This window comes from Meriones unguiculatus, chromosome 18 (assembly GCF_030254825.1).
Source record: "Meriones unguiculatus strain TT.TT164.6M chromosome 18, Bangor_MerUng_6.1, whole genome shotgun sequence".
NCBI lineage: Eukaryota > Metazoa > Chordata > Mammalia > Rodentia > Muridae > Meriones > Meriones unguiculatus.
Window position 1 is genome coordinate 5790540 of NC_083365.1, and position 26643 is coordinate 5817182.

General features: G+C 49.2%; 3 protein-coding genes and 1 long non-coding RNA gene across 13 annotated transcripts in view; 2 read left to right on the forward strand and 2 right to left on the reverse strand.

Moving 5' to 3' along the window:
• The window catches only part of Smarcc2 (SWI/SNF related, matrix associated, actin dependent regulator of chromatin subfamily c member 2), a 28388-nt gene extending 12691 nt beyond the window's left edge, over positions 1 to 15697 (forward strand). Inside the window, exons 12-30 of one of the 7 annotated variants that reach the window (XM_021654773.2) lie at positions 485 to 544; positions 637 to 674; positions 919 to 1049; positions 1235 to 1306; positions 6568 to 6681; positions 7028 to 7181; positions 7833 to 7925; positions 8335 to 8454; positions 8542 to 8604; positions 8956 to 9214; positions 9526 to 9687; positions 9940 to 10004; positions 10624 to 10759; positions 10835 to 11001; positions 11420 to 11554; positions 12835 to 13204; positions 13456 to 13539; positions 13819 to 13884; positions 14418 to 15697. In XM_021654773.2, the coding sequence (XP_021510448.1) occupies positions 485 to 544; positions 637 to 674; positions 919 to 1049; positions 1235 to 1306; positions 6568 to 6681; positions 7028 to 7181; positions 7833 to 7925; positions 8335 to 8454; positions 8542 to 8604; positions 8956 to 9214; positions 9526 to 9687; positions 9940 to 10004; positions 10624 to 10759; positions 10835 to 11001; positions 11420 to 11554; positions 12835 to 13204; positions 13456 to 13539; positions 13819 to 13884; positions 14418 to 14494 (2366 nt within the window). In that variant the 3' untranslated portion in view covers positions 14495 to 15697. Of the gene's footprint in view, positions 1 to 484; positions 545 to 636; positions 675 to 918; positions 1050 to 1234; positions 1307 to 6567; positions 6682 to 7027; positions 7182 to 7832; positions 7926 to 8334; positions 8455 to 8541; positions 8605 to 8955; positions 9215 to 9525; positions 9688 to 9939; positions 10005 to 10623; positions 10760 to 10834; positions 11002 to 11419; positions 11555 to 12834; positions 13205 to 13455; positions 13885 to 14417 lie in introns of all 7 variants that reach the window. The other 6 variants (XM_021654774.2, XM_021654775.2, XM_021654770.2 and 3 more) reach the window with 6 other exon arrangements.
• Positions 15698 to 16396: 699 nt separating this feature from the next.
• On the reverse strand, positions 16397 to 19497 carry Myl6 (myosin light chain 6). Of its 2 annotated transcripts, XM_021654795.2 has the most exons (7): positions 19360 to 19497; positions 19111 to 19138; positions 18167 to 18310; positions 17787 to 17960; positions 17619 to 17696; positions 17288 to 17332; positions 16397 to 16570 (listed from the first exon to the last, which is right to left on the reverse strand). In XM_021654795.2, the coding sequence occupies exons 1-6, from the start codon at positions 19360 to 19362 to the stop codon at positions 17304 to 17306; spliced, it is 456 nt and encodes a 151-aa protein (XP_021510470.1). In that variant the 5' UTR covers positions 19363 to 19497; the 3' UTR covers positions 16397 to 16570; positions 17288 to 17303. The 2 variants fall into 2 exon arrangements, with proteins under 2 accessions (XP_021510470.1, XP_021510469.1); XM_021654794.2 differs by lacking the exon at positions 17288 to 17332 and having other exon boundaries at positions 19360 to 19496.
• Positions 19498 to 19696: 199 nt separating this feature from the next.
• On the reverse strand, positions 19697 to 23921 carry Myl6b (myosin light chain 6B). The gene is made up of 7 exons (XM_021654793.2): positions 23763 to 23921; positions 22343 to 22559; positions 21762 to 21789; positions 21400 to 21543; positions 20433 to 20606; positions 20039 to 20116; positions 19697 to 19948 (listed from the first exon to the last, which is right to left on the reverse strand). Exons 2-7 carry the CDS (start codon positions 22511 to 22513, stop codon positions 19920 to 19922), a joined length of 624 nt encoding a protein of 207 aa, XP_021510468.1. The 5' UTR covers positions 22514 to 22559; positions 23763 to 23921; the 3' UTR covers positions 19697 to 19919.
• A 412-nt stretch (positions 23922 to 24333) lies between these two features.
• Positions 24334 to 26643, forward strand: part of LOC132649006 (uncharacterized) — a 31778-nt gene continuing 29468 nt past the window's right edge. For all 3 annotated transcript variants that reach the window (XR_009587389.1, XR_009587392.1, XR_009587390.1), the window contains exon 1: positions 24334 to 25971. This is a non-coding gene — a long non-coding RNA (uncharacterized LOC132649006). The remainder of the gene's footprint in view (positions 25972 to 26643) is intronic.

The following is a 26643-nucleotide window of genomic DNA, read 5'->3' on the forward strand; positions in this document are numbered from 1 at the left end:
GTCAGGGTTTATTACTTAGCAAATTGGAGGCCTGGAATACATGAGACCCTGTCTCAAAAAAACAAAAGGCTTGAGGCTGGGACTGTAACTCTGGTAGAACACTCTAGGTTCAATTGCCAGTGCTTCAAGGGATGGTGTCTAACTACTTATCTACAGAATGATCTAGTTCAAACTCAGTCCATTAAAAGATTATAACGGGAAAACAAATAGGGGAACAGGGACCAGTCAAAGACAAGAATGGCTCTCAGGATGCTGAGGCTGGAGAGTCATAGTTTATAACACAGATGAGGACGCTAAATGAAACCATTGATTGGGTAAGGCAGTAAAATAGCAAGTGAGTTTCACAGTTTTTTTTTGTTGTTGTTGTTTCGTTTTTTGTTTTTTGTTTTTTGAGAAAGCAAGATATGTATAACTATTACCAGTTAAGAAGTGAGGGTTTGATTTTGGCCAACATGTCTGATCCAGTGGCTCTTTCTTCTGGCAGTCAACACTAAGAAGGACTCCGAGTCAGCCCCAGTCAAAGGAGGCACCATGACTGACCTGGGTAAGCCTTCCTCCAGCCTTCTGGCTTTCCAGTCGGACCCCTCTGTTCCTCTGGAGGTTCAAGCCTTAAACCATGTCTTCTTTCCCTTTCAGATGAGCAGGAGGATGAAAGCATGGAGACCACGGGCAAGGTGGAGCCAGTTTAGAGAGACTCTACCTCTCTGATTGTGATTGTAAAGTTCCTTCTGCCCTGGGCTTTCCCATCATAGATTAATTCTGGCTGTTGTGCAGCTCCAGCCCATTTAGAGCCCAGGGCCCACGGTGCTCAGCCTCAGCACCCGTTGTTAGTACCCATGCCCCTGGGTGTAGGAGGAACTGAGGATTGCTATGTGGGAAGTGGGAATGCTAGGTGTCCAGCAGCCTCCATTCTCACAGGATGAGGATGAGAGCAGCACGGGCAACAAGGGGGAGCAGACCAAGAACCCAGACCTGCATGAGGACAACGTGACTGAACAGACCCACCACATTATCATCCCCAGCTATGCTGCCTGGTTTGACTATAACAGGTAATGCCCTAATTCATCCCTTGAGCTAGTCAGTGGGTGACAGGGTGTACTTCTTTCTCAAGGAGCTCCAGGTTCTAGGAGTTTCTGGCTCCCTCTGCACTTCAGAGATGCTTACCAATCCCATCGTTCAAGTCTTTCTCCTGCCCCCTTACCTTCTCCTGAATCTACTGTGATTTGTCTTGCAGTGTTCATGCCATTGAACGGAGGGCTCTCCCCGAGTTCTTCAACGGCAAGAACAAGTCCAAGACTCCAGAGATGTAAGATTTCAGCTTATGATTTTCTTCTATCCTTTCTGCTTTCACCCTTCCAGATTTAGCAACCCCCAACCAGGTTCTCTATTAGGTTTATGACAGGATAGATGTCACTAGATAGCCACAGCCTAAACCTTAAGACATGTTCTTTAGGATTGCCAAAGCATATTCTTCTGTATAAAGCAAGTTCTCCCCCACTGCTTCATATGTTAAACAGAGGCAGAGATTGTAGTCCATAATTGGCATGTTACCTGAAATGCACATACCCCTAGTATATGCAGCACCTTTAATTAAAATGTAAATGATGATGACTAAGGTTGAAATTTCGTTAGAAAAACAAGATAAGTGGGGAGGTGGTGATGCTCACCTTTAATCAGAGCACTAAGGAGGCAGAGGCAGGTGGATCTCTGAGCTCAGGGTCAGCCTGGTCTACAGAATGAGTTTCAGGACAGCCAGGGCTACAAAGAGAAACCCTGTCTCAAAAAAACAAAACAGATAAGACCAAGCCTGGTGGCACATGTCTGTAGTCCTCGCACTTGGGAGGCTGAGGCAAGAACTCAAGGCAGGCCTGGGCTTCCTTTCTCAAAGAGAAGAGGGAACCAAAAGATCCAACTGTAAAAGGAACTTTTATTCTCCTATTTCTGTTGTCTCATAGATTTACTGCCTGTCTGCTAACCCATGCCTATTCCTGGAAGCTTCTAGCCTGTGTACAATCTAACCTAGTCCTAGAATGCTTTCAGCCTCTGAGACTTTGAGCTGAATAAGCTCACCCTTTCTTGATCTTACTGAGCACTGGGTTGGCTGGTTTAACTCAGCTGTTCTGGTTCAAACTCCTCTCCCAGCTGACTTATTCAATCTGGCTTGTTTCTCAACCTCTGAATTGCTCTGCTTGGCCTTAACTCTAGCAATATTTTCCAATCTTCTGATTTCTTCTCATTCTCTGGCTTGTTCTGCCTTCATTCAGCCTCTTTCTATAAAACTCTCCCAGTAAAACTGCCTCCTCTCTCTGTTTATCTCTGCACTGCCCTTTAAATAGCATCCCTTGCCTCTCTCTTCTCATGAGAGTTGGTTGTATCCTATTCTGTGAAGCCCTTCTCTGATTTGTCACTGTTTCTGTCACTCAATTAGGCATCACTTTCAAACATGGTGCTTCCTTCTACAAATTTACTTTATCTTCGTTGTTTGGGATTAAAGGTGTGTACCACCAAAACTGGATCTAAGCTTTTCTTTACCTGAAACTTGCTCTGTACCAAGCTAGCCTTGAACTCAGACCTGCTTGCCTCTGCCTCCTGGATTAAAAGCCTGTTTTTATTCCAACCAGATCACACAGACCTAGAAGGTCTTTGGATGTAATCTCTTGTCAGAACAGCCATGTTCTGAATTAACATTCCTCTGAATTAACATCCAACTCTGAGGACTGTGAGATGGAGCATGCATTCTGGAAGAGTAGCTTGTAAAGCCAAGGATCAGGCTTGGGGTTATAGCTCTGTGGTAGAACACTTGCCTAATGTGCACAAGAGACCTGTACTAGACCACTGTGCATGCCAGTCTCTGTGAGTGTGAGTCTCTTCTACGTAGAGGGAGGCCCGCCAGGGGTATATGGTGAGATCTGATCTCAAAAATAAATCATTACATCACAGATGGGCTTATAAGTTAGTGTTTGTTAAATCTGATAATTGCATTTTCCATGTGTCATGTAGGACGCACTCATATCCTCCCATCTTGAGCCCTCAGCAAACCTTTTTTTTTTCAAGACAGGGTTTCTCTGTGTAGCTTTATCTGTCCTAGACCTTGTCCTGGACTCACTCTGTAGACCAGGCTGGCCTCAAACTCACAGAGAGATCTGCCTGCCTCTGCCTCCCTGAGTGCTGGGGTCACAGCCATGCCCAGCTCTCTGACAAGTCTTTAAAGGTACTTCATGACAGCTTCTAATCCTAGCCCTGTGGAGTCGAGGGAGGATTATGAGTTCAAGGCCTTTTTGGGTAGTGTCAAACAAAAACTTTTAAAGTTTTACCTTCAGTTGATGTTCTTGACTTGGGTTATGTTTGGAAATCTTGGTTAGGGTGCATCAGGGCCAGTGCGTGGTAAAGCAGGGGAGACAGGACTACAAGGGTTTTCTTCGTACCTACTGCTCAGCCTCCTCTGTGGAGCCATCTTTCCTCGTCTTGTTTCTTTCTCCTCTGAGAGGAGCAGGGTTTATGACAGGAAGGAAAAGGAGTTCCCAGGTGACATGACTATGTGCTGTGCTGTGAGTAATAGTAGATGGTAACTGCTGACATCTGCTGAGAGCCCCTCGTCTCCCAGTGCTGACCTCAGTCTCCAGTGTGTAGACTAGGAGTGAGCTGACTTACATCACTGAGTGAGGTCCGTAGCTTGTCAGTAGTGGAACCCAGATCTGGCTCATATTCTCAGACTTACAATTTTTAATTAATTATATACTTTATAATCTAGTTAATTTTAAAATATTAAGATTAATTTTGTTTTACATTATTGTATGTATGTGGGTATGTGCATGTGAGTGCCCTGCCCAGATGCCAGAAAAGGTGTTGGATCTGTTGGAACTGGAGTTTTGGCCAATGCCAGCACAGCATCTGCCTTGCTCCAGCCCATAATTCCAGACACTGCTAGTTCTCCAGAAGCATCCTGTTTGACACATGAGTTTTAGGTTTCAAACACCATCATGATAAGACTGGCATCTGAATTTAGACCTTTCTAACTTAAAAATACAAACAAACAAAACCCAGGCGTGGTGGTGCACGCCTTTAATCCCAGCATTGGGGAGGCAGAAACAGATGAGTTAAAGGGCAGCCTGTCTACATAGGACAGCCAGGGCTGTAGAGAGAAACTCTGTCTCAAAAAAAAAAAAAAAAGGAAATAAAGAGAAGAAAAAAAGAGGTGTGTGTGGAGAGATGCTCCATGGCCAAGAGGACCTGAGTTTAGTTCCCACTGTACCAAGTGGCTTTTGGCTACTTATAACTGAGCTGCAGAAGGATCTGACAGTTTCTCTTAGTGGGCATCTGCGTGCCAGTACACAGACTCATGCATATAACTAACTAAAGGATGTTTTCGATTTCTTTATGTGTACCAGTGGTTTTCCTCTATGTATGTCTGTGTACCATGTGTGTGCCAGGTACCATTGGAGGTCAGAAGAGGACGTCAGATCCCCTAGCCCTGGAGGTAGAGGTGGTTGTGAGCCACCATGCTGGTGCTGGTGACTGACCATGGTTCTCTGCCACAACAAGTGATCTTTACCACTGAGCCATGTCTCTAGACTCCCAAATAAAACAAATCTTTTTTTTTAATTTATTTAAGCAAAATAATGGGTCTGTGAGATGGCTCGTGGGTAAGGAAGCGTGCAGAAAGGCTGATAAACTGCTTTTCCAAACTGCTTTTGGAAACCCATGTGGTAGAAAAAGAGAACAGGCTCTCCTAAGTTGTCCTCTGACCTCCACACACATAAAACAAGAGCCAATGATGGCTGGTGTGTGAAAGCCCCTGTTGCCAAGCCTGACAGTCTACATGCTGTCATGGTGCTCATCTCATGCACACACAGTAAGTAAAGTGGGTGAGAGTACAGGATGGCTGGCTCAGCAGATAAGGACTGTAAGTCTGATGAGCTGAGTTTGGTTCCTGGATTCCACATGTTGGAAGGAGAGAACCAACTCCTGAAAGTTGTCAACTAACTTCTGCACATGTGCTATAGATTGTGAATGCCTACATACACAGAATAAATAAATATTAATAAAACTATTATATGTAAAAACTAACTCATAAAAAATGTTTTGTTGCATATATCTAGTCTTAACGCTTGGTGGGCAGAGACAGGAGAATTGGGGGGTCAAAGCTATCCTTGACTGTCTAGCAGATTTAAAGTCAGCTTGAGCTATGTGAGACATTGACTCAAAATAAATAAATAAAAATAAATGAAGACTTAAAAGCTAGGATGGTGGTGGTGTACACTCTTAATCCCAGCACTCAGGAGGCAGGTCTCTGTGAGTTTGAGGCCAGCCTGGTCTACAAATCGAGTCCAAGACAGCCAAGCACACACAGAGAAACCCTGTCTTGAAAAACAAAACAAAACAAAAACCAAGTAAATAAATAAAAGCAAGCCAGGATGGTGGTATATAGTTCCAGAATCCGGGATATGGCATTGTAGGTCATATTGAAGGCCAGTCTGAACTACACAAGACCCTGACTCAAAATGGCAAGTTAAAAATAAAATCATAAGTCATTATTTTAAGGGCCAAGATAAAAGCAACTCTGAAACTCAGGAGTAGTTAAGCTCAGTAGTTAAGGACATTGGCTGTTCTTGCAGAGGACCCAGGTTTGACTCCCAACACCTACATGATGACTTAAAACTCCAATTCCAGGGAATTAACAACCCCCTTTGGCAGCCTTGGGCACCAGGCATACATGTAGTACGCAGGCATATACACATAAAAATTAAATTTAAAGTTCCTTCTCTGGCTTCAGGCTGATTGTTGCATGCATAAGGACTTTGATTTAGTTTCTGATTTGGGAAACAAGAGCATTATTTTTTCTTTTTTTTTGGTTTTGTTTTCCCGAGACAGGGTTTCTCTGTGTCACCCTGGCCGTCCTGGAACTCATGCTGTAGACCAGGCTGGTCTCAAACTCACAGAGATCCTTCTGCCTCTGCTTACCGAGTACTGGAGTACTGGGATCACAGGCATGTGCCACCGCTGCCCAGGACTTTTTTTTTTTTACTTTTAGATTCTTTTTTTTCAAAAGTTGATAAAATGAGAATGATGATATAGCATGTAATCAGCACTTAGGAGGCTGAGATTCCCAGATAAAGTAAGGTGATAGCTCATTTAATTAAAAAAGTCATCAAGAAAAATACAAGGAAAAATTTTTAGATTTACTTATTTTGAGTTTGAGTGTTTGGCTTGCTTGTGTGTGTGGTCACCACATGTGGTCCTCATGCCCACGGGGTTCAGGAGGCACCTGATCCCCTGGAACTGGAGTTTGGAATGGTTGTGAGCCACCATGTGGGTGCTCAAACTGAACCTGGGTCTTCTCAAGAACAGCAAGTGTTCTTAACCACTGGGATAGGCCCCCAGCCATAAACGTTTGAATATTGTGTGGTTAGCACATGTTGGTGCTCAGGTAAGACTGAGTCACATAATCTGTTCTTTTACATTTTTGTCCCACAGGAGAAATCATTAGCACTTTTATCATGTTTCCTCTTCTTGGGCCTCAACAAACAATAATTTTCTTCCTCCTACTTTTCTTTCTGCTCTTCTAAGCTACCTGGCATATCGGAACTTCATGATTGATACTTACCGACTGAATCCCCAGGAGTATCTAACATCCACTGCCTGTCGGAGGAATTTGGCGGGTGATGTCTGTGCTATCATGAGGTGGGTCTTGCTTCTGAGGAGAAAGAGTTTGAGGGGATGTCTGTCTGTGTATGTCTCGGCAGAGGGACAGATACTTTCAAGGAAAATAAGGAATAAGCAGGAGTGGAAAGGTTTGAGGAATGAATGACTTAGGGATTAGAAATGTGTTGTAAAGGGGCACACAGGGCTGTGGCCTCAGCTGAAAGACAGTTGGATGGGATTTGCTAACTCTAGAAAGAGAGAGTCACTAGGGTGTGGACATGGGGAGAAGCCCCCGCGAAGGTGTGTGCTTGGAGACCACTGCTACTTAGTGATGAGTTTTGTCCTCCTTTTTGGCTTTCTCTTAAGGCCTCATTTTCTCTCATAGGGTCCATGCCTTCTTGGAACAGTGGGGTCTCATTAACTACCAGGTAGATGCTGAGAGTCGACCAACCCCAATGGGGCCTCCACCAACTTCTCACTTCCATGTCTTGGCAGACACACCATCAGGGCTGGTCCCTCTCCAGCCTAAGCCCCCACAGGTAGGTGAGGAGCCCTGGGGACAAGGCTGGGTGGGCAAGGCTGGGCTCCTTCAGACTTTTCTTTTTCTGTTTACTTTTCATTTTTATGTTTTTAGGGTAATGATTCAGGAGAGTTCTAGGGTTTCTTCCTTTACCACAGTTGGAAAGGGCCACAGCACATGTGTTCAGGAGGCTCTCTCTGCCCTGACACCTCAGTGGAAGCAGTTGCTGAAGGAGAGGCGCTGCTTCTTGTCCTCAGGCTAATGGAGCAGATAGAGCAGATAGAGAGAATGGCTATGATAGCTTGTATGAGATTTTATACTTGGTCATGTTTCCCATATATTTTTTTTTTTTTGCCTCATAATTATTGCCACCTTCATTTTTTTCCATGTCCATTCCATTGTTTAAAAAGAGAAGAAAACATTATGTTGCTTACACAGATCCTGACTAATCTAGGATTAGGATCTATTGTCCAGCTCCTGTAAAGATACATGTAAATAGAAATGTCTATCATGCCAACTACATGTCTAATTAATCATGGAGGCAGCATGGAACAGTGGCGTGAGTGTTCCCAGAGCTTGTGGGCTGCCCAGTATTTGGTCTTCAGGCCTCCAAGGCCTTGGCCTGCCCATTTCCTACCCAGCTTCCATGACGCCAAGCTCTGTTCCCCAGGGCCGCCAGGTTGATGCTGATACCAAGGCTGGGCGAAAGGGGAAAGAGCTGGATGACCTGGTGCCAGAGACGGCTAAGGGCAAACCAGAGCTGGTAGGTGGGGTGCAGACCCAGCTGGGCTGTTTATTTGCCCCTTCACTGGGGGGCCCCTACCTGGGAAGAAGAGACAAGACAGCAGAGGAGCTACAGCAGTAAGGGAGGAAATCCCGCCCAGGGCATGCCTGGCTTCGGGAAGGAGGTTCTTTCTGTTTTCTCTGTCTCTCTGTCTCTCTGTCTCTCTGTGTGTGTGTGTGTGTGTGTGTGTGTGCGTGTGTGTCTGTGTCTGTGTCTGTGTCTCTGTCTCCATCTCTTTGTCGCTCTCTGTGTCTCTCTGTTTCTCTGTTTCCATTTCTCGGTCTCTGCCTGTGTGTGTGTGTCTGTCTCTGTCTCTCCTTCTCTCTCTGCCCCTGGCTCCCTGTGGCCACTTGTACTCACCTTTTTTTTTTTTTCCTTCCACAAATAGCAGAGCTCTGCCTCCCAACAAATGCTCAACTTTCCTGATAAAGGCAAAGAAAAACCAACAGATATGCAGAACTTTGGGCTGCGCACAGACATGTACACAAAGAAGAATGTCCCCTCTAAGGTATGGGGTGCAGCCATCCTGGAGTTGAGAACCTTAGCTCCACAGAGCTTAGACTTCTCTGTGCCGCTAACCCCTGTCTCCCCACAGAGCAAAGCTGCAGCTAGCGCCACTCGGGAATGGACAGAGCAGGAGACACTGCTGCTCCTGGAGGTAAGTGGGGCAAATCGGGGGGTTCTGCTAAGGACTGACGTGGCAAGGATCCAGCTCCCTGTGAGTGGGGAGTGCTCATGCAGTCTGGCCTTGATCTTGCCTCAGTCACTCCCCTTTGTCATCCTGTCATACCTGTTTCAGGGACAGTGCCAGGTCAGGGATTTAGGCCCTTGTGTAAGTCCATGTCCTTTCTTAGTGCCACTTGGAGAACCCCCATGGATCCAGCAGAGTACAGAAATACTAGAACACAGAGAGCTTTGAAGCCAGCTGTCCTTAGTAGGATGGGGGAGCTGGCCTTTGAGAAAAGTGGCTAAGTAGTAAACGGAGTTGTGTCTCCACTGCTACCACCAGGCTCTGGAAATGTACAAGGACGACTGGAACAAAGTGTCTGAACATGTGGGAAGCCGCACGCAGGATGAATGCATCTTGCATTTTCTTCGCCTTCCCATTGAAGACCCATACCTGGAGGACTCAGAGGCCTCTCTGGGCCCTCTGGCCTACCAACCCATCCCCTTTAGTCAGTCGGGCAACCCTGTTATGAGCACTGTTGCCTTCCTAGCCTCTGTCGTGGATCCCAGAGTTGCCTCTGCTGCTGCGAAGTCAGCCCTAGGTAATGTGGGGGTGGGGTCGGCCTTCTTAGTTTGCTGTTATAGGACTAGACTAGACGTTTGTTTGTTTTGGTTTTGGTTTTTGGTTTTTGGTTTTTGAAGACAGGGTTTCTCTGTGTAGTCTTGGCTGTCCAGGACTCACTGTGTAGACCAGGCTGTCCTCGAACTCACAGAGATCCACCTGATTACAGGTGTACGCCACCATGTCAGCTTCCATTTTGGTCTTAGAGGAAGAGATGGACTTGTGAGATAGCTTCACAGGGAAAATCAGAATTGTCCACTTGCTTTAGCCTCTTCCCTCTGGCTTTTATAGAAGAGTTCTCCAAAATGAAGGAAGAGGTGCCCACAGCCTTGGTAGAAGCCCATGTGCGGAAAGTGGAAGAGGCAGCCAAAGTCACGGGCAAGGCAGACCCAGCCTTTGGTCTGGAAAGCAGCGGCATCGCAGGAACCACCTCTGATGAGCCTGAGCGCATTGGTGAGCACAAGCTTTTAGATTTCTCCCCATTCACCAAGAGCCAGAGCCAGCTGGCCCCCTGTGCCATTCCCACCCTGTTCTTTACCCGTGCTGACACCAAGTCACAGCACAAGGGTGAGAGAAAATTCATGACATCACTGTGGGCAATTTGGCTCCAACTGGTCCTGTCCCTGAGGTTTTAGCTACTTGGAATGTTACATAAATGAGATTTATCAGACATCTCTCCATTCTTTCCTTTCTCCATGGGCCCAGAGGAAGGCGGGACTGATGAGGCGCGGGCAGAGAGCCAGGCAACAGATGAGAAGAAGGAGCCTAAGGTATAGAGGGAATGACCTGGGTCTGGAAGAGGCTGCTGGGGACAGCCCTGTGCTGACAAGGAGTCCAGAGGCAGGGACAGTGCCCTGAAGCTAGATCTCCCCTGAGTGAGGGGTAAAGTTGGGGCTGAGGAGATGATTCACTGGGTAAGAGTGCTTGTTCTACAGACATGAATTAGAACCTCTAGCAGCCACATAAAAGTTTGAGCCAAGTTCGGTGGTGCATGCCTGTCATCCCAGAATTCAGGGAAGCAGAGGCAGGTGGATCTCTGTGAGTTCAAGGCCAGCCTACTCTACAAAGCAAATCCAGGACAGCCAAGGCTACACAGAGAAATCCTGCCTCAAAAAAAACAAAAAAATAAAGTTTGGCATTGTTTTATGTGCCTGTGACCCCATCATTGTGAGACTTTATTACTGGAGGGCAGACCTGTCTCAAAGCAATGAAACACCCAGTGTCCTGCTCTGGCTTTGGCATGTACACACATAGGCTTCCACACCCAGACATGTGCATGTCCCAATACCTACACATGCAAACACAGAGATAAATAAGTAAGGGTCAAGTCAGTCTCTAGCCTGGGTCCTGTGTGAGCTTCTGATGTCTTCCTATCTTTCGGAACTGCAGGAACCACGGGAAGGAGGGGGTAGTGTAGAAGAAGAAGCAAAGGAGGAGACAAGTGAGGCTCCCAAGAAGGATGAAGAGAAAGGAAAAGAAGGTGACAGTGAGAAGGAGTCAGAGAAGAGTGACGGGGACCTGACAGGTGAGCTGCCTACCCAGCTGGAGTGGGCACAGGAGAGAGAGGCTTGAAGGTAATTCAACCTCTGTCCTGACACAGTTGATCCTGAGAAAGACAAGGAGCCAAAGGAAGGACAGGAGGAAGTGCTGAAGGAAGTGGTAGAGTCAGAGGGGGAGAGGAAGACGAAGGTGGAGCGAGACATTGGTGAAGGCAACCTCTCCACAGCTGCAGCTGCCGCCCTAGCCGCTGCTGCAGTTAAGGCCAAGGTGAGGACAGTGCTAAGCGAAGCCACCCACATCTTTCTTCTCACGACAGGACACTTAGAGGAAGCGCTTCCTTCTCCTTCAGTAATGTTGTTTCCATTTTATCCTGAGAGTGAGTCATCTCCTTAAACATTTTAAATCTCTTACCTTTGGCTGTTTCCAGCTCTTTATTTTACTTGTCTTATCTCTTGCTATTCCTTTTTTATGATATATATTGTATATTTATGAATATATTCATATATATTGTGATATATTAATATACATGTATTTCATTATACATAACATATATTACACATATGTACATATATGAGATATATATATTACAGTTAACCTATTCTGAGGGTGATGACAGCCACTTCCTTAAGCCTGCCAGCATCTCAGTGAGTCTTCTGGCTGATACCCTGTCTCACTTTTTGCCCAGCACTTGGCTGCTGTTGAGGAGAGGAAGATCAAGTCTTTGGTGGCCCTGCTAGTGGAGACCCAAATGAAGAAACTAGAGATAAAACTCCGCCATTTTGAGGAGCTGGAGACGATAATGGACCGGGAGCGAGAAGCAGTGAGTAACATGCAGTCAGCAGTTACTGGGAGCCTGGAACTCTGCCCGAAGACCAGGCTTAGATGTCCTGAGGCTGACTGGACGTCACAGCAGAGGGGAGGAGGCAGGGGTGCCTAGAGGCCGAGATCCACAGGTGAGCTGCTGGTCTGGCTTTTTGACTGCCACTTGCCTCTTCTGGATTCTCAAATCTGAGTGACTGAATGGATATAAGAGATAATAAAGACTAGGGAGGTAAATTTGGGAAGTAGATGAGACAGACAGTATCTATTCGGTTTCTTTGAAAGGGCTTAAAGAGAAATAGCAGACAGAGACTCGGCTCTTAGAGATGTCAGATATATAACACGGAGATATCAGAAACAATTAACAATGCTAACTACCTGCAAAATTCAAATTCAGACTTTCTAGGGGATGAAGTGCTTACCAGTTGAGAATAGACTGCTTTTCCAGAGGACCCTCATCAGTCCCTAGGGTCTTTTCACAGGCACCCACACTCACATACACATATACCCACACATATAAACACATCATTAAAAATAACTTTTTAAAATAAGAAATTTAAGGCTGATGAGATGGCTCAGCTCTTAAGAGCACTGGCTCTCTTCCAGAGGTTCTAAGTTCAGTTCCCAGCAAGCACATGATGGCTCACTACCATCTAGGAAGAGATCTGATGCCCTCTTCTGGCATGCAGGTGTATATGCAGACAGAGCACTCATTAAAAAAACAAACAACTCAAATAAAATAAGAAATTTAGTCCTAGCACTTGGGAGGCAGAGGCAGATGGATCTCTGTGAGTATGAGGCCAGCCTGGTCTACAGAGTGAGTTCCAGGACAACCAGGGTTCCAGGACAACCAGGTCCACATAGAGAAACCCAGTCTCGAAAAAAACCAATAAACAAGCAAACAAATAAAAATAAAAGTGCTGAATTTACTTTTCAGAATAAAATCAAGATTCAGAGGCCAGTGATTCCATCTGAAATAGCTTTAAGAATATTAAGTTTCTAGCTGATTTTGAAGGAAGAAAAGAACTTGAGTTAACAGGGACTGGAAGCATTTTCAAATCAGAGTGATAAAAGTTCAGAGCTTTGGACCTGAAATGAGCCAGAACCATGAGGTGCACAGCGCGAAGCATGTGGACAGCCAGGAGAAAGGATAGCTTAGGATCTGTAAGGAGTGGGGTGTGGAGGACAACAGAAGCACAGGGCTGAGAGAAAGAGTGGGCAGCAAGGCATGTGCCAAAAGGCTTCTGGAACCTGGTAACACCATTCCCTTGGCACTGGCAGCTAGAATATCAGAGGCAGCAGCTCCTGGCCGACCGGCAAGCCTTCCACATGGAGCAGCTGAAGTACGCGGAGATGAGAGCCCGGCAGCAGCACTTCCAGCAGATGCACCAGCAGCAGCCGCCGCCGCCCGCCCTGCCCCCAGGCTCGCAGCCCATACCTCCCACCGGGGCTGCTGGGCCGCCTGCCGCCCACGGGCTGGCTGTGCCTCCGGCCGCTGTGGCCTCTGCTTCTGCTGGCAGTGGGGCCCCTCCCGGAAGTTTGGGCCCTTCTGAACAGGCAGGGACAACTGCAGGGCCACAGCAGCCACAACCAGCTGGAGCTCCCCAGCCTGGGGCAGTTCCACCAGGGGTACCCCCCCCTGGACCCCATGGTGAGTGTGGGTTCAGAATGTTTGTTCACTGTAGAGATCCAGGCAAACGTTCTGGTTCCTTTGAAGGGACACCTGATGGGCTCGGATATAGAAGCTGGCTACAGTTTCTGCATGTGGGCTTCCTTGTGTTATGCCCCCACTAGCAGAGATTTTTCCCAAACACAGATATCTGGAATTTTATTCAAGAATTTACCACTTATTCTAGTGTCAGTAAGATTTTACTCTCTTCACCTTTTGTTCTTTATTTTTAGGCCCCTCACCGTTCCCCAACCAACAAACTCCTCCCTCAATGATGCCAGGGGCAGTGCCAGGCAGCGGGCACCCAGGCGTGGCGGGTAATGCTCCTTTGGGTTTGCCTTTTGGCATGCCGCCTCCTCCTCCTCCTGCTGCTCCATCCATCATCCCATTTGGTAGTCTAGCTGACTCCATTAGTGTTAACCTTCCCCCTCCTCCTAACCTGCATGGGCATCACCACCATCTCCCGTTTGCCCCGGGCGCTCTCCCCCCACCTAACCTGCCTGTGTCCATGGCGAACCCTCTACATCCTAACCTGCCGGCGACCACCACCATGCCATCTTCCTTGCCTCTCGGGCCGGGGCTCGGATCCGCCGCAGCCCAGAGCCCTGCCATTGTGGCAGCTGTTCAGGGCAACCTCCTGCCCAGTGCCAGCCCACTGCCAGGTGAGAAGGGGTCAGGAGGGGAAGAGGGTGAGGGAGAGGGTTCCATATAATGGGAGGGAGGGCAAGTAGGGTAAGGGTGAGATACTGGAATTTGCACAACAGTTTTCAGCACTTTGGTAAGAGTAGCAGAGAGGCCTCCCTGGCCACCCTCCATCTCCCAGCGTGGCAGCTGCCACCTCTGGGATGGCATTGGAGCCTTTACAGTGGGTCTTGGAGGAGTCCACTGGCACAGGACCTCAGCCGTAACCCTGGGAACTAGCTACCCATTTGCATGACGACGGCGTTCCTTTGCTTGTCTCACCGCACTCAGATGTCCCATTTAGAGACCATGGGGACAGGAGGATGGTTTGGGGTGTAAGAAGATCTTTGCAGTGTCAGGTGGAGTAGGGTATCGGGAAAAGACATTATCCATGGTGGGCACTTCATTCATCTATGCGCCCACTGCATGTCATGCCAGTCCTGTTTGTGTGGAACCTGGGACTGGAGCCGTCCTTCTGCCTGCTGCAGCTTATTCATCTTCCTTTTCTCCACAGACCCAGGCACGCCCCTGCCTCCAGACCCCACAGCTCCAAGCCCAGGCACAGTCACCCCTGTGCCACCTCCACAGTGAGCAACCAGCCAACCATCTCTCCCCTCACTCCCCGGAGATCAGTTCCAGGAACAGCCCTCCCCCACTACTGGGACCCTCCCTCAGCCTGGAGTTCATCACTGCGTAAGGAAAGCTCCTCCCGCCCCTTCACGGCCCCCACCATGCCCAGCAGAGGTGTGCAGTTTTATATCCAGTCTTTCCACGGACTTCTGACGGAGAGATGAGAAGGGAAACTGCCCTCAAAGGAAGGGCTAGGGAAAGCTGTCCATACAGGTTCTAGCCTCTTCTGAGGGTGGACCCCTTCAGTCACTGCACTTTGAAGCGGATAACATGAAAATGAAAAATGCAGCCCTTTAAAAGGGAGGTTTAAAAAAAAAAAATTGGAGCCCACAAAAAATAACCTTTTTTTTTTTTTTTTTTGAGGGGAAAGTGTAGGTTTTAAGAGGAATTAAGGTTTGGGGGCAAGCTATGGGATGGAATAGGTGCCAAGCCTGTCTCCCTGAGCCCCCGCAGTGCTGAGGGAGCTCCCCTCACCCATTCCAATTCATTCACACTAACCCCTCCGTGCTGCTCGTCATTGCTGCTGTTTTAGGCCACCCCAGCTCAGCCAGCGACCTTTTCCTGAAGGTCAGCTTTTGTTTGTTAAAGTCACCTGCTTAGTTGATGTCAGCATAAGTGTATTTGGTGGAAAAATGTATTATGCGGGGAGTCTGTGGTAGGTAATTGAGGAAGGGCGGCAGTGGGGGCTGTTCTTTCCCTGGTTGTATCTCCAAGTGCCTAAAAGGCATGGAGAAGGGGAGCTCTAAGAGGGTGGGGAGTTGGCAAACCCAGAAGTTTTGAAAAGCACTTAAGTGCCTACTTTTGACAGTGGGACAGTCTGCTAACTCCTGCCCTCTCCCAAGCCTGACAGAGCTCACTGCTAGCTAGGAGTTCCCCAGTGAGGACAAAGGTTTGAGAGCAGCGCAGCATGGCTCTGCTCCCTGGACTTCAGGGCCTCTCCACTGCAGTCCCTCCTCTTCAACTCCCTGTGGAGGCAGACACAGCCGTCTCTGCACCAGTGCTTGCTTGGTCCCTCCCACCAGGCACTCTGCTCTTCCTGTCCCAGTGTTTCCTGCTCTACATCTCGGCACCTTTCCTCTGTTCGAAGTTTTCTGTAAAGTTTTCTTTTTCTTCTTTGTTCTTTTCTTTCTTTCTTTTTTATAAATTAATTTGTTTTCAGTTCCATCTTGTAGATGCCTGTGTTCTTACCTGTGGCTGCTAGGATGGGGCAGACTGGGCTGGGGGTAGCCTTCCTGGACATTGAGCAGGACTGCAGGGGCACTTGGAAAGCCACAGGCCCACAGGAGAGTAGAGGCAATCCAGCAGTTGGGCTGCAGGAACAGCTCCTCTACTCTGAAAATAGCAATTAGAAGTGCACCACTAGAAGGTGGATCTGAGTCTTTCCCCAGTGGCCGCATTCCCTCCCTTATTAGGGAGAAGGCAGGCCCTTGCCTAGTTCTGTTGCTGTTAGCCCCCAACCTCGCACAAGTGACAAGACAGGCGCTGGCAGTACTAACATGTCCTGGCATTCAGTTCAAGTAAACATTCATAGATTTTTCCATAAAAGGTGTTGAGTATTTGAGAAGGTGGGAGCCTAGTTCAGAGATGGCATAGGGCCAAGAAATTTAACCTGACACGGAGTAGAACAAAAGGGTACCCACACAAGGGGAAAAAAACAACTTATAGCTACCTTTGATTTTATAGGGATCTATGACTAACTTCATTGGAGAAAGGCGAGCCTTTCATTCATAAGGCTATGGTCACTACAGGCCCTCATCTACTTTTCCCTAAACCGGCCCTCAGCTTTGAGCTTTGTGTCAGGACAGGTATCATTACCATCTCACCTTTTCCTCCGTATCCTGCTCAGGAAAAAAAGAATCAAAATAGGGCAAAGAGCAAATTTTATTTGGTGAAGGCAAACATCATCTAAAAGAGACCAGATGGGCAAGGTGCTGTGATAAGGGAGCCTCTGGTGCTATCCAGAAATCTCACACTGGACAAGGCACAGGCTCAGGATACAGGAATGTCCTCAGCCATTCAGCACCATCCGGACGAGCTCTGTGGAGAGGAGAGGGAGTAAGCCAAGGAGAGGGCTGGGGAGGGGTACACCATGGGCCAGGAGACCATAAGACCAGGAAGGTGGTGCAAGCGAACATGCCCATAGCAACTGACCCTGGGGTCAGTTCGCAAAAGGGCCACCTTGAGTGACCAGTTCTCTCTGTCCCTGGTTCCCCTCCCATCAGCTGTTAGCCCCCAACCCACTCTTGAGTAGCAAGAACATAGCAAAGGCAGAAAAATTCTCAACTACACCTATAGCTACTGTCAGCCACTGGCGGGAGGAGAGGACAGTTTTGGGTTAGGGTACCTCCAAGCTGTTCCAGCAGAGGGATGGAGAAGGGACTGTTCTGCTATAGCAGCAGAATGGGGCAGGCAGCCCACCCCCAACTCCTTTGCCAACTCTCCCTGCTCCAGGGCCAAAGAGCCATCACAAAGCAAGCCATCTCTACAAGCTGGTGAGAGTTCCCAGACACCAGCACCAAGATCGTGTAAGTTAAACCTCAAAGAGCATTCTAGAAGAGAAGTAAGGAGGTACCCCACCCCCAAACTGCTTTCCTCTTTGAGGAACCCCCTCCACTCCCAAGCCAGCTCCATGCAGAGTCATGCCAGGGGGAAGTCAGATGGTAGTGGGTTATGGGCACGGGCTAGAGAGCACAGGTTGGGAAGAAAAAGAAACACCAGGGAGATAACTAGAGGAGAGGCTGGGAGGAGCCGTACCCGCCCCATGGGCCCGTCACCCCGACAGGATATGCCTGACAAATGCTGCAAGAAGGAAGAGACATCGATGGTGAAGACAACACAGACATGGGAAGGGATCAGGCAGTGGGGACACTTTCCCTCCCACTCCTAACCCACCCTTCCTACTGCACTACCCCCTCCTCTATTGTCATGTCCCCAGCAGCTCCTCCCACGATGGACAGAACCTTGCTCCTTGACTCCTGGCTCCCTTCTGGAACCAAATCTAGAACTAAAATGCAACACTCGATGTCCTTAACACTCCCTAAATGACCATTTCCTCAAAGGCCCCAGTTCACAGTTCAGCCCTTACCTTCGTAATTGATACAGCCGTTGCTGTCCTCATGCCCTGCCACTAGCATCTCTACTTCCTCCTCTGTCATCTTCTCACCTGCGGAGCAAAGAACACTTCAGAGCTGTGTGACAGGTGGAGTGTATCAAGGTGGCAGCTCAGCTCCAGAGCCAGGTCACAGACCCTTACCCAGTGTGACAAGGACATGACGGATTTCAGCACCCATGACGGTACCATTCCCTTCCTTGTCAAACACACGGAGGCCTTCGACATAGTCCTCGTAAGTTCCCTGGTCCTTGTTCTTGGCCACAGTCTGCAGCATGGGCAGGAAGTGCTCAAAGTCCAGCACCTTCACGTTCATCTCTGCTGGGCAGAGTTGGAAGTGTCAAGACGAGAGAAACCACGAACGCTCAGGGCACAAGTGAACTGATGACAGCTAGAAGGGGGAATGTGTAGGGCTGGCTATGTGAGACAGAACTTGCTTAAGTTTGGGGCCTGTGAAGATAAAGGGATGATTTTAGCTGGACAACCCCAAACCCATAGGAATACTAAGTTCTTGAAATGCTCACCATCGCTCTTGGGGTTCCCCAGGACCTTAAGCACCTCAGCGTTGGTGGGGTTCTGGCCCAAGGCCCTCATCACATCCCCACATTGGCTGTACAGGATTTTGCCATCACCTGTTCGGTCAAACAGCTGGAAAGCCTCCTTGAATTCTGAGGAATCAGATGAACAAGAGCACTGGGGACTAACGCAGCCCTTGCTACAGAATTCTGCTGCCAACCCAACTTTAGTCGTGCTGCAGAAAGCAGATATCTCCTGTATCTCTATCACCCAAGACTAGTGATAGGGATCTATTTCTAGCCGCTCAAATGTCCCATACAAAGACACAGCCTTCTTCCCCTTAGCTCATGGTGGTATCCATCTGTTTACACACCTGAGCTGCAGGCTAGGCTCTCCACCGCTACTACACTACTATTCAGGAATTTGCCACCGCCCGGGCTAGATCCTGTCCTTATAAGGAAGTAGGAGTCTTGTGGCCTGGGAGTCTAGGGTCATTCTACCCTCCCACTTCCCACCTTCCCCTGCACGGATCTTCCAGAGGCTGAAGCTAAGTCACATCCTTGGAAAACTCCAGTTTCCTTCTTCACAAAATATCAAGTCACTGCACTTTACATTACTCACAATCCAAGCTTAAGGAAAGGACAGTAATCACAGGAGAGCAAAAGTTGCTGATTAGAAGCAGAACACAGACATAACAGACCCGACACACAGCAGCCATTAATCAAATTGTTTCGCACATCCACACCACCTAGAACTCACCCAGTGCTTGGGGCTCAGATCTATAGTGGAAGGGGAAGGAAGAATGAGAAAGGAAAATGGAGGATTTAGAGCGGGGGAGAAGGAAATCCACGGGGCACTCTCCTGGGAGTGAAGAGATGACAGGTTGGGATCAGAGGCTAGGTGCTAGAGAGGGTCTCTCGGTGGGGCTGACCCCGGCTGCTAGTCGGCCTACCTGCGGTCTGGTCCTCGGTGAAGTCACACTGCTCGGAGAAGAAGGGATTGGTCAGTACTGACGCCCAGCCCCGCCAGCGTCCATCCCGGCTTCACACACTCCCGTCTCGGCGAGGACTCGCTCCCACAGGCTGAGCCCTAGACCGTCTAACCCCACGTCCGCCTTTCCAAACCCTGGGCTGCCCGCGTCCACGGCCCTCTCTCCCCCGCCCCGCGGTCCCCTTGTAGCCGCCCGACTCCCGGGGCCCACCATCTCGGCTGCTCAGCTCGGCGAGACCCTTTCCGGCAGTAATGGCTCCGACGCCGGCCCAACCCTAGCCTTAGGCCAGCCCACGGTCCGTGACGTCAGCCTCCGCCATCTCATCCAATAGGAAGGCTAGCCTGGGCTAGTGTGGATGACGTCACTGCATTAGCACTGGGCAGGGGTCTCCAGACCTCGGCTCAGAAACGCAACCCGGCTCTGAGGTGCGACTCTTGGAAGCCTCCAATCCGAGCTGGCACAGAGCAGGGAATTCGGGCTTTGGCAGAAGAGAGGCCTACCCGCTCCCGTCCTCCCCTTCCTCAAAAGAAGACAGTTGGAGACCAAACCAGGAACCATATTTTTATTTCAAAACCTTAAGTGCCGCCTGGTGGCAGGAACGCGCTCCTGTCCCCGCGGGAGGTGGGGCCACTTAGGTTTCCAAGCCCGTGGGCAGAGTGCGGAAAGGAAAGCCGTCCAGCCCCGGCGCCCCGCGGGCGGACGGACTGCCTGCGCTTGCTTCTCCCTGGTTGATCAAGGAGCCTCGCCTCTCTGAACGACACCTGTGGCGCTTAGAGGCTTAGGATGTGCTTGAGGAAGGCTACGCAAAAGGAGGCAAGAGGACTTCAGAAACTGACCTTCGGGTAACTGAGGAGACTCCCCACCCCCTGGCCCGATCCTGCCCCCTCACCCTCATAGTTGATGCAGCCATTGCTGTCCTCGTGGCCTGCCAGAACAGTGTCTACCTCTTCCTCAGTCATCTTCTCTCCTGAACCCAAACACAGTTAAAGTCCCTGCCTTCCCGGCCTCTGGAGCCCGAGCCGCTCTGGGACGGTTCATTCTCCCACCCTGCCCTTCCCTCTCCGTGTGGCCCACATCAACAGTGCCTTGCAAAGAGGGACATGAGGCCCCACCTCATTCCTTGTCCTCTGCTCACTGCTGGACACTTTAGCCTCTGGATGATCGAGTCCCTCAGATTCTGCCTCCACAAAGGTGGCCTTCTCACTCTCCTGCCCATAATTTCAGGCCGGTAATCTCATTCGAGGCTCTACCTAACTGTTTCTGGTCCACCCCCTTCTCCTCACCGAGAGTGGTAAGAACATGTCTGAGCTCTGCTCCCATGACTTTGCCATTGCCCTCTTTGTCAAACACACGAAGGCCCTCTAGGTAGTCTTCATAAGTGCCTTGGTCCCTGTTCTTGGCCACTGCCTGTAGCATAGGCAAGAAGGTCTCAAAGTCCACACGTCGGGACTTCAGCTCTGGCAGAAGGAAAGAAGTGAGAGGGAGGTCACTGAGGTGTGAGATCCAGCTGCATCCATCCCTGTCACCGCGATGTTCACCCCCTTCAGAATTCAGGCTGTTTTTCTGCCCTTTGTTTGACAGTTTTTGAAGTCCTGAGATCCAGCTCAGCTTCCTTTTACCTTACCAATATTCTGTCATGAAAAACTGAGACTTGCCAGGCCTGGTGGTGCAGACTTAGATCCACAGCTACCAGGCAAGTTCAAGCCCGCCAGAGCAACTTAGAAAGGAAGGGCTGGGCATAGAACACACTCAAAATGGAAAGAGAAAGCTGCTGGCCCACATGTGGTAGCTCACACCTTCAGCACTCCGAAGCAGAGGAAGAGATGAGTTTGAGTCCAGCTTAATTAAGAAAGAGAAAGAAAAATAGGGGTTCTATCTAGCTGGGATAGAACCCTAGGTTCCAAGCCAACGTGAGTAACTTAGTGAGAACCTATCTCAAAAGGGTAACAAGAGTAGCTTGGTAATAAGTGACTTGCCTACCTTGCCCAAGGCCCTGAATTCAGCCTCGGTACCATATAAACTGGAGTAATCCCACCACCCCAGTGGGCAGAAGTACACAGGAGGTAGGAGGGTCAGAAATTAAGGTCATTCTTGCCTGGGATACTGAAACCCAGTCTCAAAAACACAAAGATGAAGAAAAAGTTGCTGGCTAGAAATGGAACCCAGTGACCAAGGGCAGAACCCTGTATTCAACCTCCAACAGCAAGAAAAAGAAAACTGAAAACCCGTGTGCTCCAAGATCCCTCTCACCATCACTCTTGGGGTTTCCCAGGACCTTGAGCACCTCAGCGTTGGTGGGGTTCTGGCCCAGGGCTCTCATCAGGTCCCCACACTGGCTGTACAGGATCTTGCCGTCACCCACTTTGTCAAACAGCTCAAAGGCCTCTCTGAACTCTGAGATGTAAGGAGAAGGCAGTGTGACCAAGGACGCCCATCACCTCCAGACAGAAGGGAGGTTTGGTTCGGAAAGTACGTGCTAGAGCTGGGCAGAATAAGGGAGGAGAACAGGCCATGTGTGGGAGGTTTCAAGGTCAAGACTGTAGCTAGGACAGAGAATTTGACCAAGAGTTTGGGATTGGACAATGGAGCTTAGGAAATGGGCTTCCCCTTACCCTCCAGCTGGTCCTTGTTAAACTCGATCTGGGAGAGAAAAAGAGCAGGTGAGGAGACATGACAGCGCTTATTCAATCCCTCTCTAGCTCTACCACCCAACTGGCAGCCACTTCTGGGGAGGGGCCCAAAGAGATGAGCCTGGGAGCTCAGCTACCCATTCCCAGCTCTGGGCCTTGGGAGAATCCCAAGAGGAATTATGGCAGGGAGGGTTTCTTGGGAGCAGGGTTAATCCCATGCCACCTGTTCCCTTCCCTCCATTGCCCTGAGTCCTGCATCCCTCACATAACTGGGGGCTGAACAAAGGCTAAATTTACCCCTGCCCCCAGCTGTGATTGTCTAACAAGCCTGTCCTCTTCAGTCTCCCCTCTGGGGGTTCATAGATGTGGCCTTTTGAGTTGAACAGTGAGCCAGGGGCAGACAGCAGCTCTCTCCCTTCACCTTGAAACTGGCCTGGCCTAGGAACTCCAACCTCATTCCAGTGTTCATTCATTCCCTACCCTTTCTGAACATTCCCTAATTCCCAAGGCTGCATTGCATCCATGAACCACCCCTTCCAAACACACAGTTCCCCAGGACTCACCACCACTTTGGAGAGATCAGTGGGAGGCTCCTGGGTTTTCGAGGGGATCTGGGGAACGGCTGGCTCAGCCTTGGTCTTGGCTGGAGGGGTCCCTGTTGTAGCCTTGGCAGCAGGCTTAGAGATGGAAGGCCCTGCTGGTTTCTTCACAGGAACATCCTTCTTGGGAGGCATGATGTCAGGTGGCCAAAGGACAGTGTGCCGATGGGGGCACCCATCTCTGTTTAAATAGGCAGGGAGTCTGGGATGTCAAGGGGCGGGGGCAGGGGCAGGGACTGAGAGAGCCAGTTGGCCTTGGCACGGGTGAGGGAGAGTTATGCCTATCTGTCCTCACTCCCCCGGCCTTCTGTGCTTCAGGACTCCTGCCCCAAAGTTTTCTTCCCTGCCACCCCTCCCCTAAAGCTGACTAGAATAGTTCCCTTTGAGGGTAGTGGGGGAAGCAGGGGCTTCTCAGAATAGGGGCTGTTAACCTCCAGGGCGAGAATAGGATGTTTGCCAGTGAGTGATACTGAGACAGGAGCCAGGGGAAGAGGAAAAAGCTAAACCAAATAAAAAACAAACAAAAACCTGCATTAGCTTTAGGCCATAGAAGGCACAAGCAATGGAAAGACTTGGCGGTGAGGTAGGGGCTAGCCAGTAAGGAGGCCTAGTCTCAAGTGGGGAATTTCAGAATAAGTTCTGGAAACAGTAGCAGGTGAGAGAAGGTCTTTACTCTCTTCTGGCCGTTCCTGTATCCTCAGAACTTGCAGTCCCTGCACCCCCACTGACCCCCAACCTGGGACTATACACAGCAACTGGAGCATGGCTTTACACACTGCGTCCCACACTTAGTGCTGACTTAGGGGTTCAGGTGTAGGCAAGGTCTAGGTTTAACTTCTGTCACACATCATTCCAAAGAAGGACCGTTTTTCAACAAGCAGTGTTATTCAAGTCAGACAAAAGGCTAGGATGCCTAATGAGCTTGGAGGGAGCATACACACACAGAAGAAAGGAGGGCACTCTGGAAGACAATGGGCCTTCTAATAATACAAAAGGCTACAGGATCTCCTTCGGGGTTCATAGGCATTCACACTCCACACCCTAATCAGGAGCACAATGAAAACCTTAGTTCTGCTTTGAGTCACAGATCTCGCTGGAAGCGCTGGCAAAGAAAAGGGATGATGTTTGGGAGCTAGGAAGAGGTTCTGTTCTTGGAGAAAGATTTAGGTAGCATTCTGAGAGACTGGTCATTTCACTTAGGCCCTGGGGTTTGCGGAGTGACAGTGCGCCTCTCATTTGTAAAAGGGCGTCAGAATCTTTTTACTGCAAATTGTCCCATTTTTGGAAAATAAGGAATCTTTCCGCAAACAACACACGCCTTTCTCTTATTTACACTCCAAAGCCTGAGACAGGAAAAAGGCCCTCCCAGCCCTGCAAAACTCACCTTGCCAGGTCCGAGGAAAAGGGGTTTGGGGGACAGGACTTAGCTCCGGGCCCTGATGGGTTAACTGCAGCGGCCGCGGAGCATGCTGGGAGTCGTAGTCCGCGCTCGCCCGCGGGCTCACAGGAAACTTTTTCCAGTTGTGAGAGGTGGGGGTAACTTCCGGTCCGCGGTGACAGAGAGTCAGGCTCTGAAGTGTGCGCTGGTTCCGGAGTGGGAAGGGCGTAAGCAGTCCCCACCCACGGACCCAGTGAACACCGGCAAAGCTGGGGCGGGGCGGGGCTGTGGCTGCCTGCGCCTTCTCCGCTTGGAGCAGTAACTTGCAAAGTTTTGAATTTTTCCCCCACATTTGATCTTAGCCGAAAGACCTAGAGACCGGTCTCTGAGTAAATGTCACAATCTACAGTTAAACGTGGTCACGTGCCCCAGATTCCCCGCGTGGATGCTTCTGCTGAGGCCTCCTGAGCACCGCAGCCTCCCTCTAGGGCTCAGAGATACCCCCGAAGTGCTGCGCTGGGCTCTACTGCCCTTCCGTTTTAGACTCCATTGCCCAGCCTGAGCTTTTTTCCTCTTCCTGCCGTTTACCAAACGTCTGCGCGCAGAGAGGTCTCGGACTAGATGAATAAATAACTCTGGCTGAGTGCCTCATACTAGAGCTTGTGCAAGCTGGTGTAGCAGAAATAGCTCAGGGTAGAAACTCCCAGAACGAGGCGCAAGCCAACTTCATGGCCAGAAACGGGCTTTTCCTGGCTGGGGAAAGCTCCAAGGACTAAAAAGGTCTGCACGGTTGCTGGGGTTGTAGCTCAGTTGGTAGAATGCTCGCTTACCAAAAGCAAAGCCCTGGGTCCCAGCGCTCAGGAGGCAGGCGGGAGGAATCGGCTGTCATTGGCCGCCTAGGGAGTTCAGGCCAGACTGGGCTACATGAGAGATCCAGTCTCAAAGCACAAAGGAAAGGAATAACATGATACAGCAAACAATATTCCTGGACGCTCTGCTCCTGAGACGGATCCAGGGAGTGATCTCTCTGTGGAGGTGATAAGAGTCTGGGCCCAGACCCGCCTGTACTCTGATTTGTCCCTCCTGTAAAATAACTCCTGACTAGACATTAACATTTTTAAGGTTTCATTTGTGTGTGTTTGTTTATCGAGACAGGGTCTCTCTACAAAGCCCTGTCCTCCCACCTGTTAACCCTTCAAAAATGTAAAAGGAGATATTGGACAATGGTCATTCTAGACCCTGGAGGCAGGAGGTTCCAGAGTGTAAGACCGGGTGATGTGAAACTGACTCAAAACACAGTAAAAAGGTAAAATAGAAATGCTGATGTTGAGAAGCTAATCTTCCTTGACATATGGAGCGAAGATACTCCATGCTGCTCTTCCAATGCTAGCATATCTAATGATGGGAAAGGAGGATTTGCTGGGTGGTTAACAGCACCGGATTAGGGTCCCATTCCCAACCCACACAGCTATAACTCCACTTCCAAGGGATCCAGTGCAGTCTGTGACCTCCCCAAGCATCAGGCACACGGTACATATACATATGTGCAGGCAAAACATTCACTTACATAAAAATAAACCCTTGGACTGGACATGATGGTGCACGCCTTTAAATCCCCACACTTGGGAGGCAGAAGCAGGTGGATCTCTGTGAGTTTGAGGCCAGCCTGACCTGTTTGAGTCCAGGCAGCCAAGGCTACACAGAGAAACTCTGTCTCAAAAAAACTACAAAAAAAAAAAAAAAAAAGGGTGGGGGTGGGGGATGCTGAAGTAAGAGCTTACTGGCAGAGCAGTTGCCTACAGCAGTCTGGGGTCTGGGTTTAGTGTCTGTCCCCGGCAAAAAGGAAAGACTTTTTATTCTTTGTTTTGAGGCAAAGTGTTCTGTAGCTCAGCCTGTGCTCTTAACTAGATACATAGTCCAGTGTGACTTCTTGTTGCTGTTTGTTTTTCTTTTTCTTGCAATGGTGTTTTGGCTGCATGCCTGTCTGTGTGAGAGAATCAGCAGCCCTGGAACTAGAGGTACAGATAGATGTGAGCCGCCAAGAACAGCAGTAGCTGTGGAGCGTGTGCTGCAGAGGGTAGAGCTGGAGAAGTGACCCAAGCCTTTAGCGGAGCCCAGATCATGAGAGGATCCCAGACACTGGACACGGAATTATTTCCATTATTGGAATTGTGGTTTACTTTGTTCAAATGCTGACTGGTTCTTCCCTCTTGAGGTAAGAAAGCAACTTTTTTGTTTTATTTTATTGGAGCACACAGTTGAGCAATATTGATATTTAAAAGACACTTTGGACTTTTACTGTTTAAAAAATTTTTTTCAAGACAGGGTTTCTCTGTGTAGCCCAAGCTGTCCTGGACTTGCTTTGTAGACCAGGGCAGCCTCAAACTCACAGAGAGCCACCTGCCTTTTGCCTCCCAAGTGCTGGGATTAAAGGCATCTGCCAACGCCTGGCTTGTTTGAGTTTTTTTTTTTTAAGATTTATTTTTGTGTGCGTTGTGTATGTCTGCATGAGGGGACCAGATCCCCTTGAACTGAGTTACAGACAGTTGTGAGCTGCCATGCAGGTGGTGGGAATTGAGCCCAGGTCCTCTGAAAGATTATCCAGTGTTCTTAACCACTGAGCCTTCTCTCCAGCTTTACTGTTTGACTTTTTAAAGTCTGTGGGACTTTTAAATTTTAGAGTGTTTTATATTGTGATGTTGATATTAATATGTGATCTTGAGAATGAACAAGAAAGGAAAGGTTACGACTTAATAGTGATGTGTTTGTGTGTCAGGTTGACAATGGGTTTGTTATGCTTGGTGGTCTGATTTCACCTTGACACAGGCTAGAGTCATTTAAGAAATGGGAACCTCAATTGAGGAAATGCCTCTCTGTAAGATCTGAC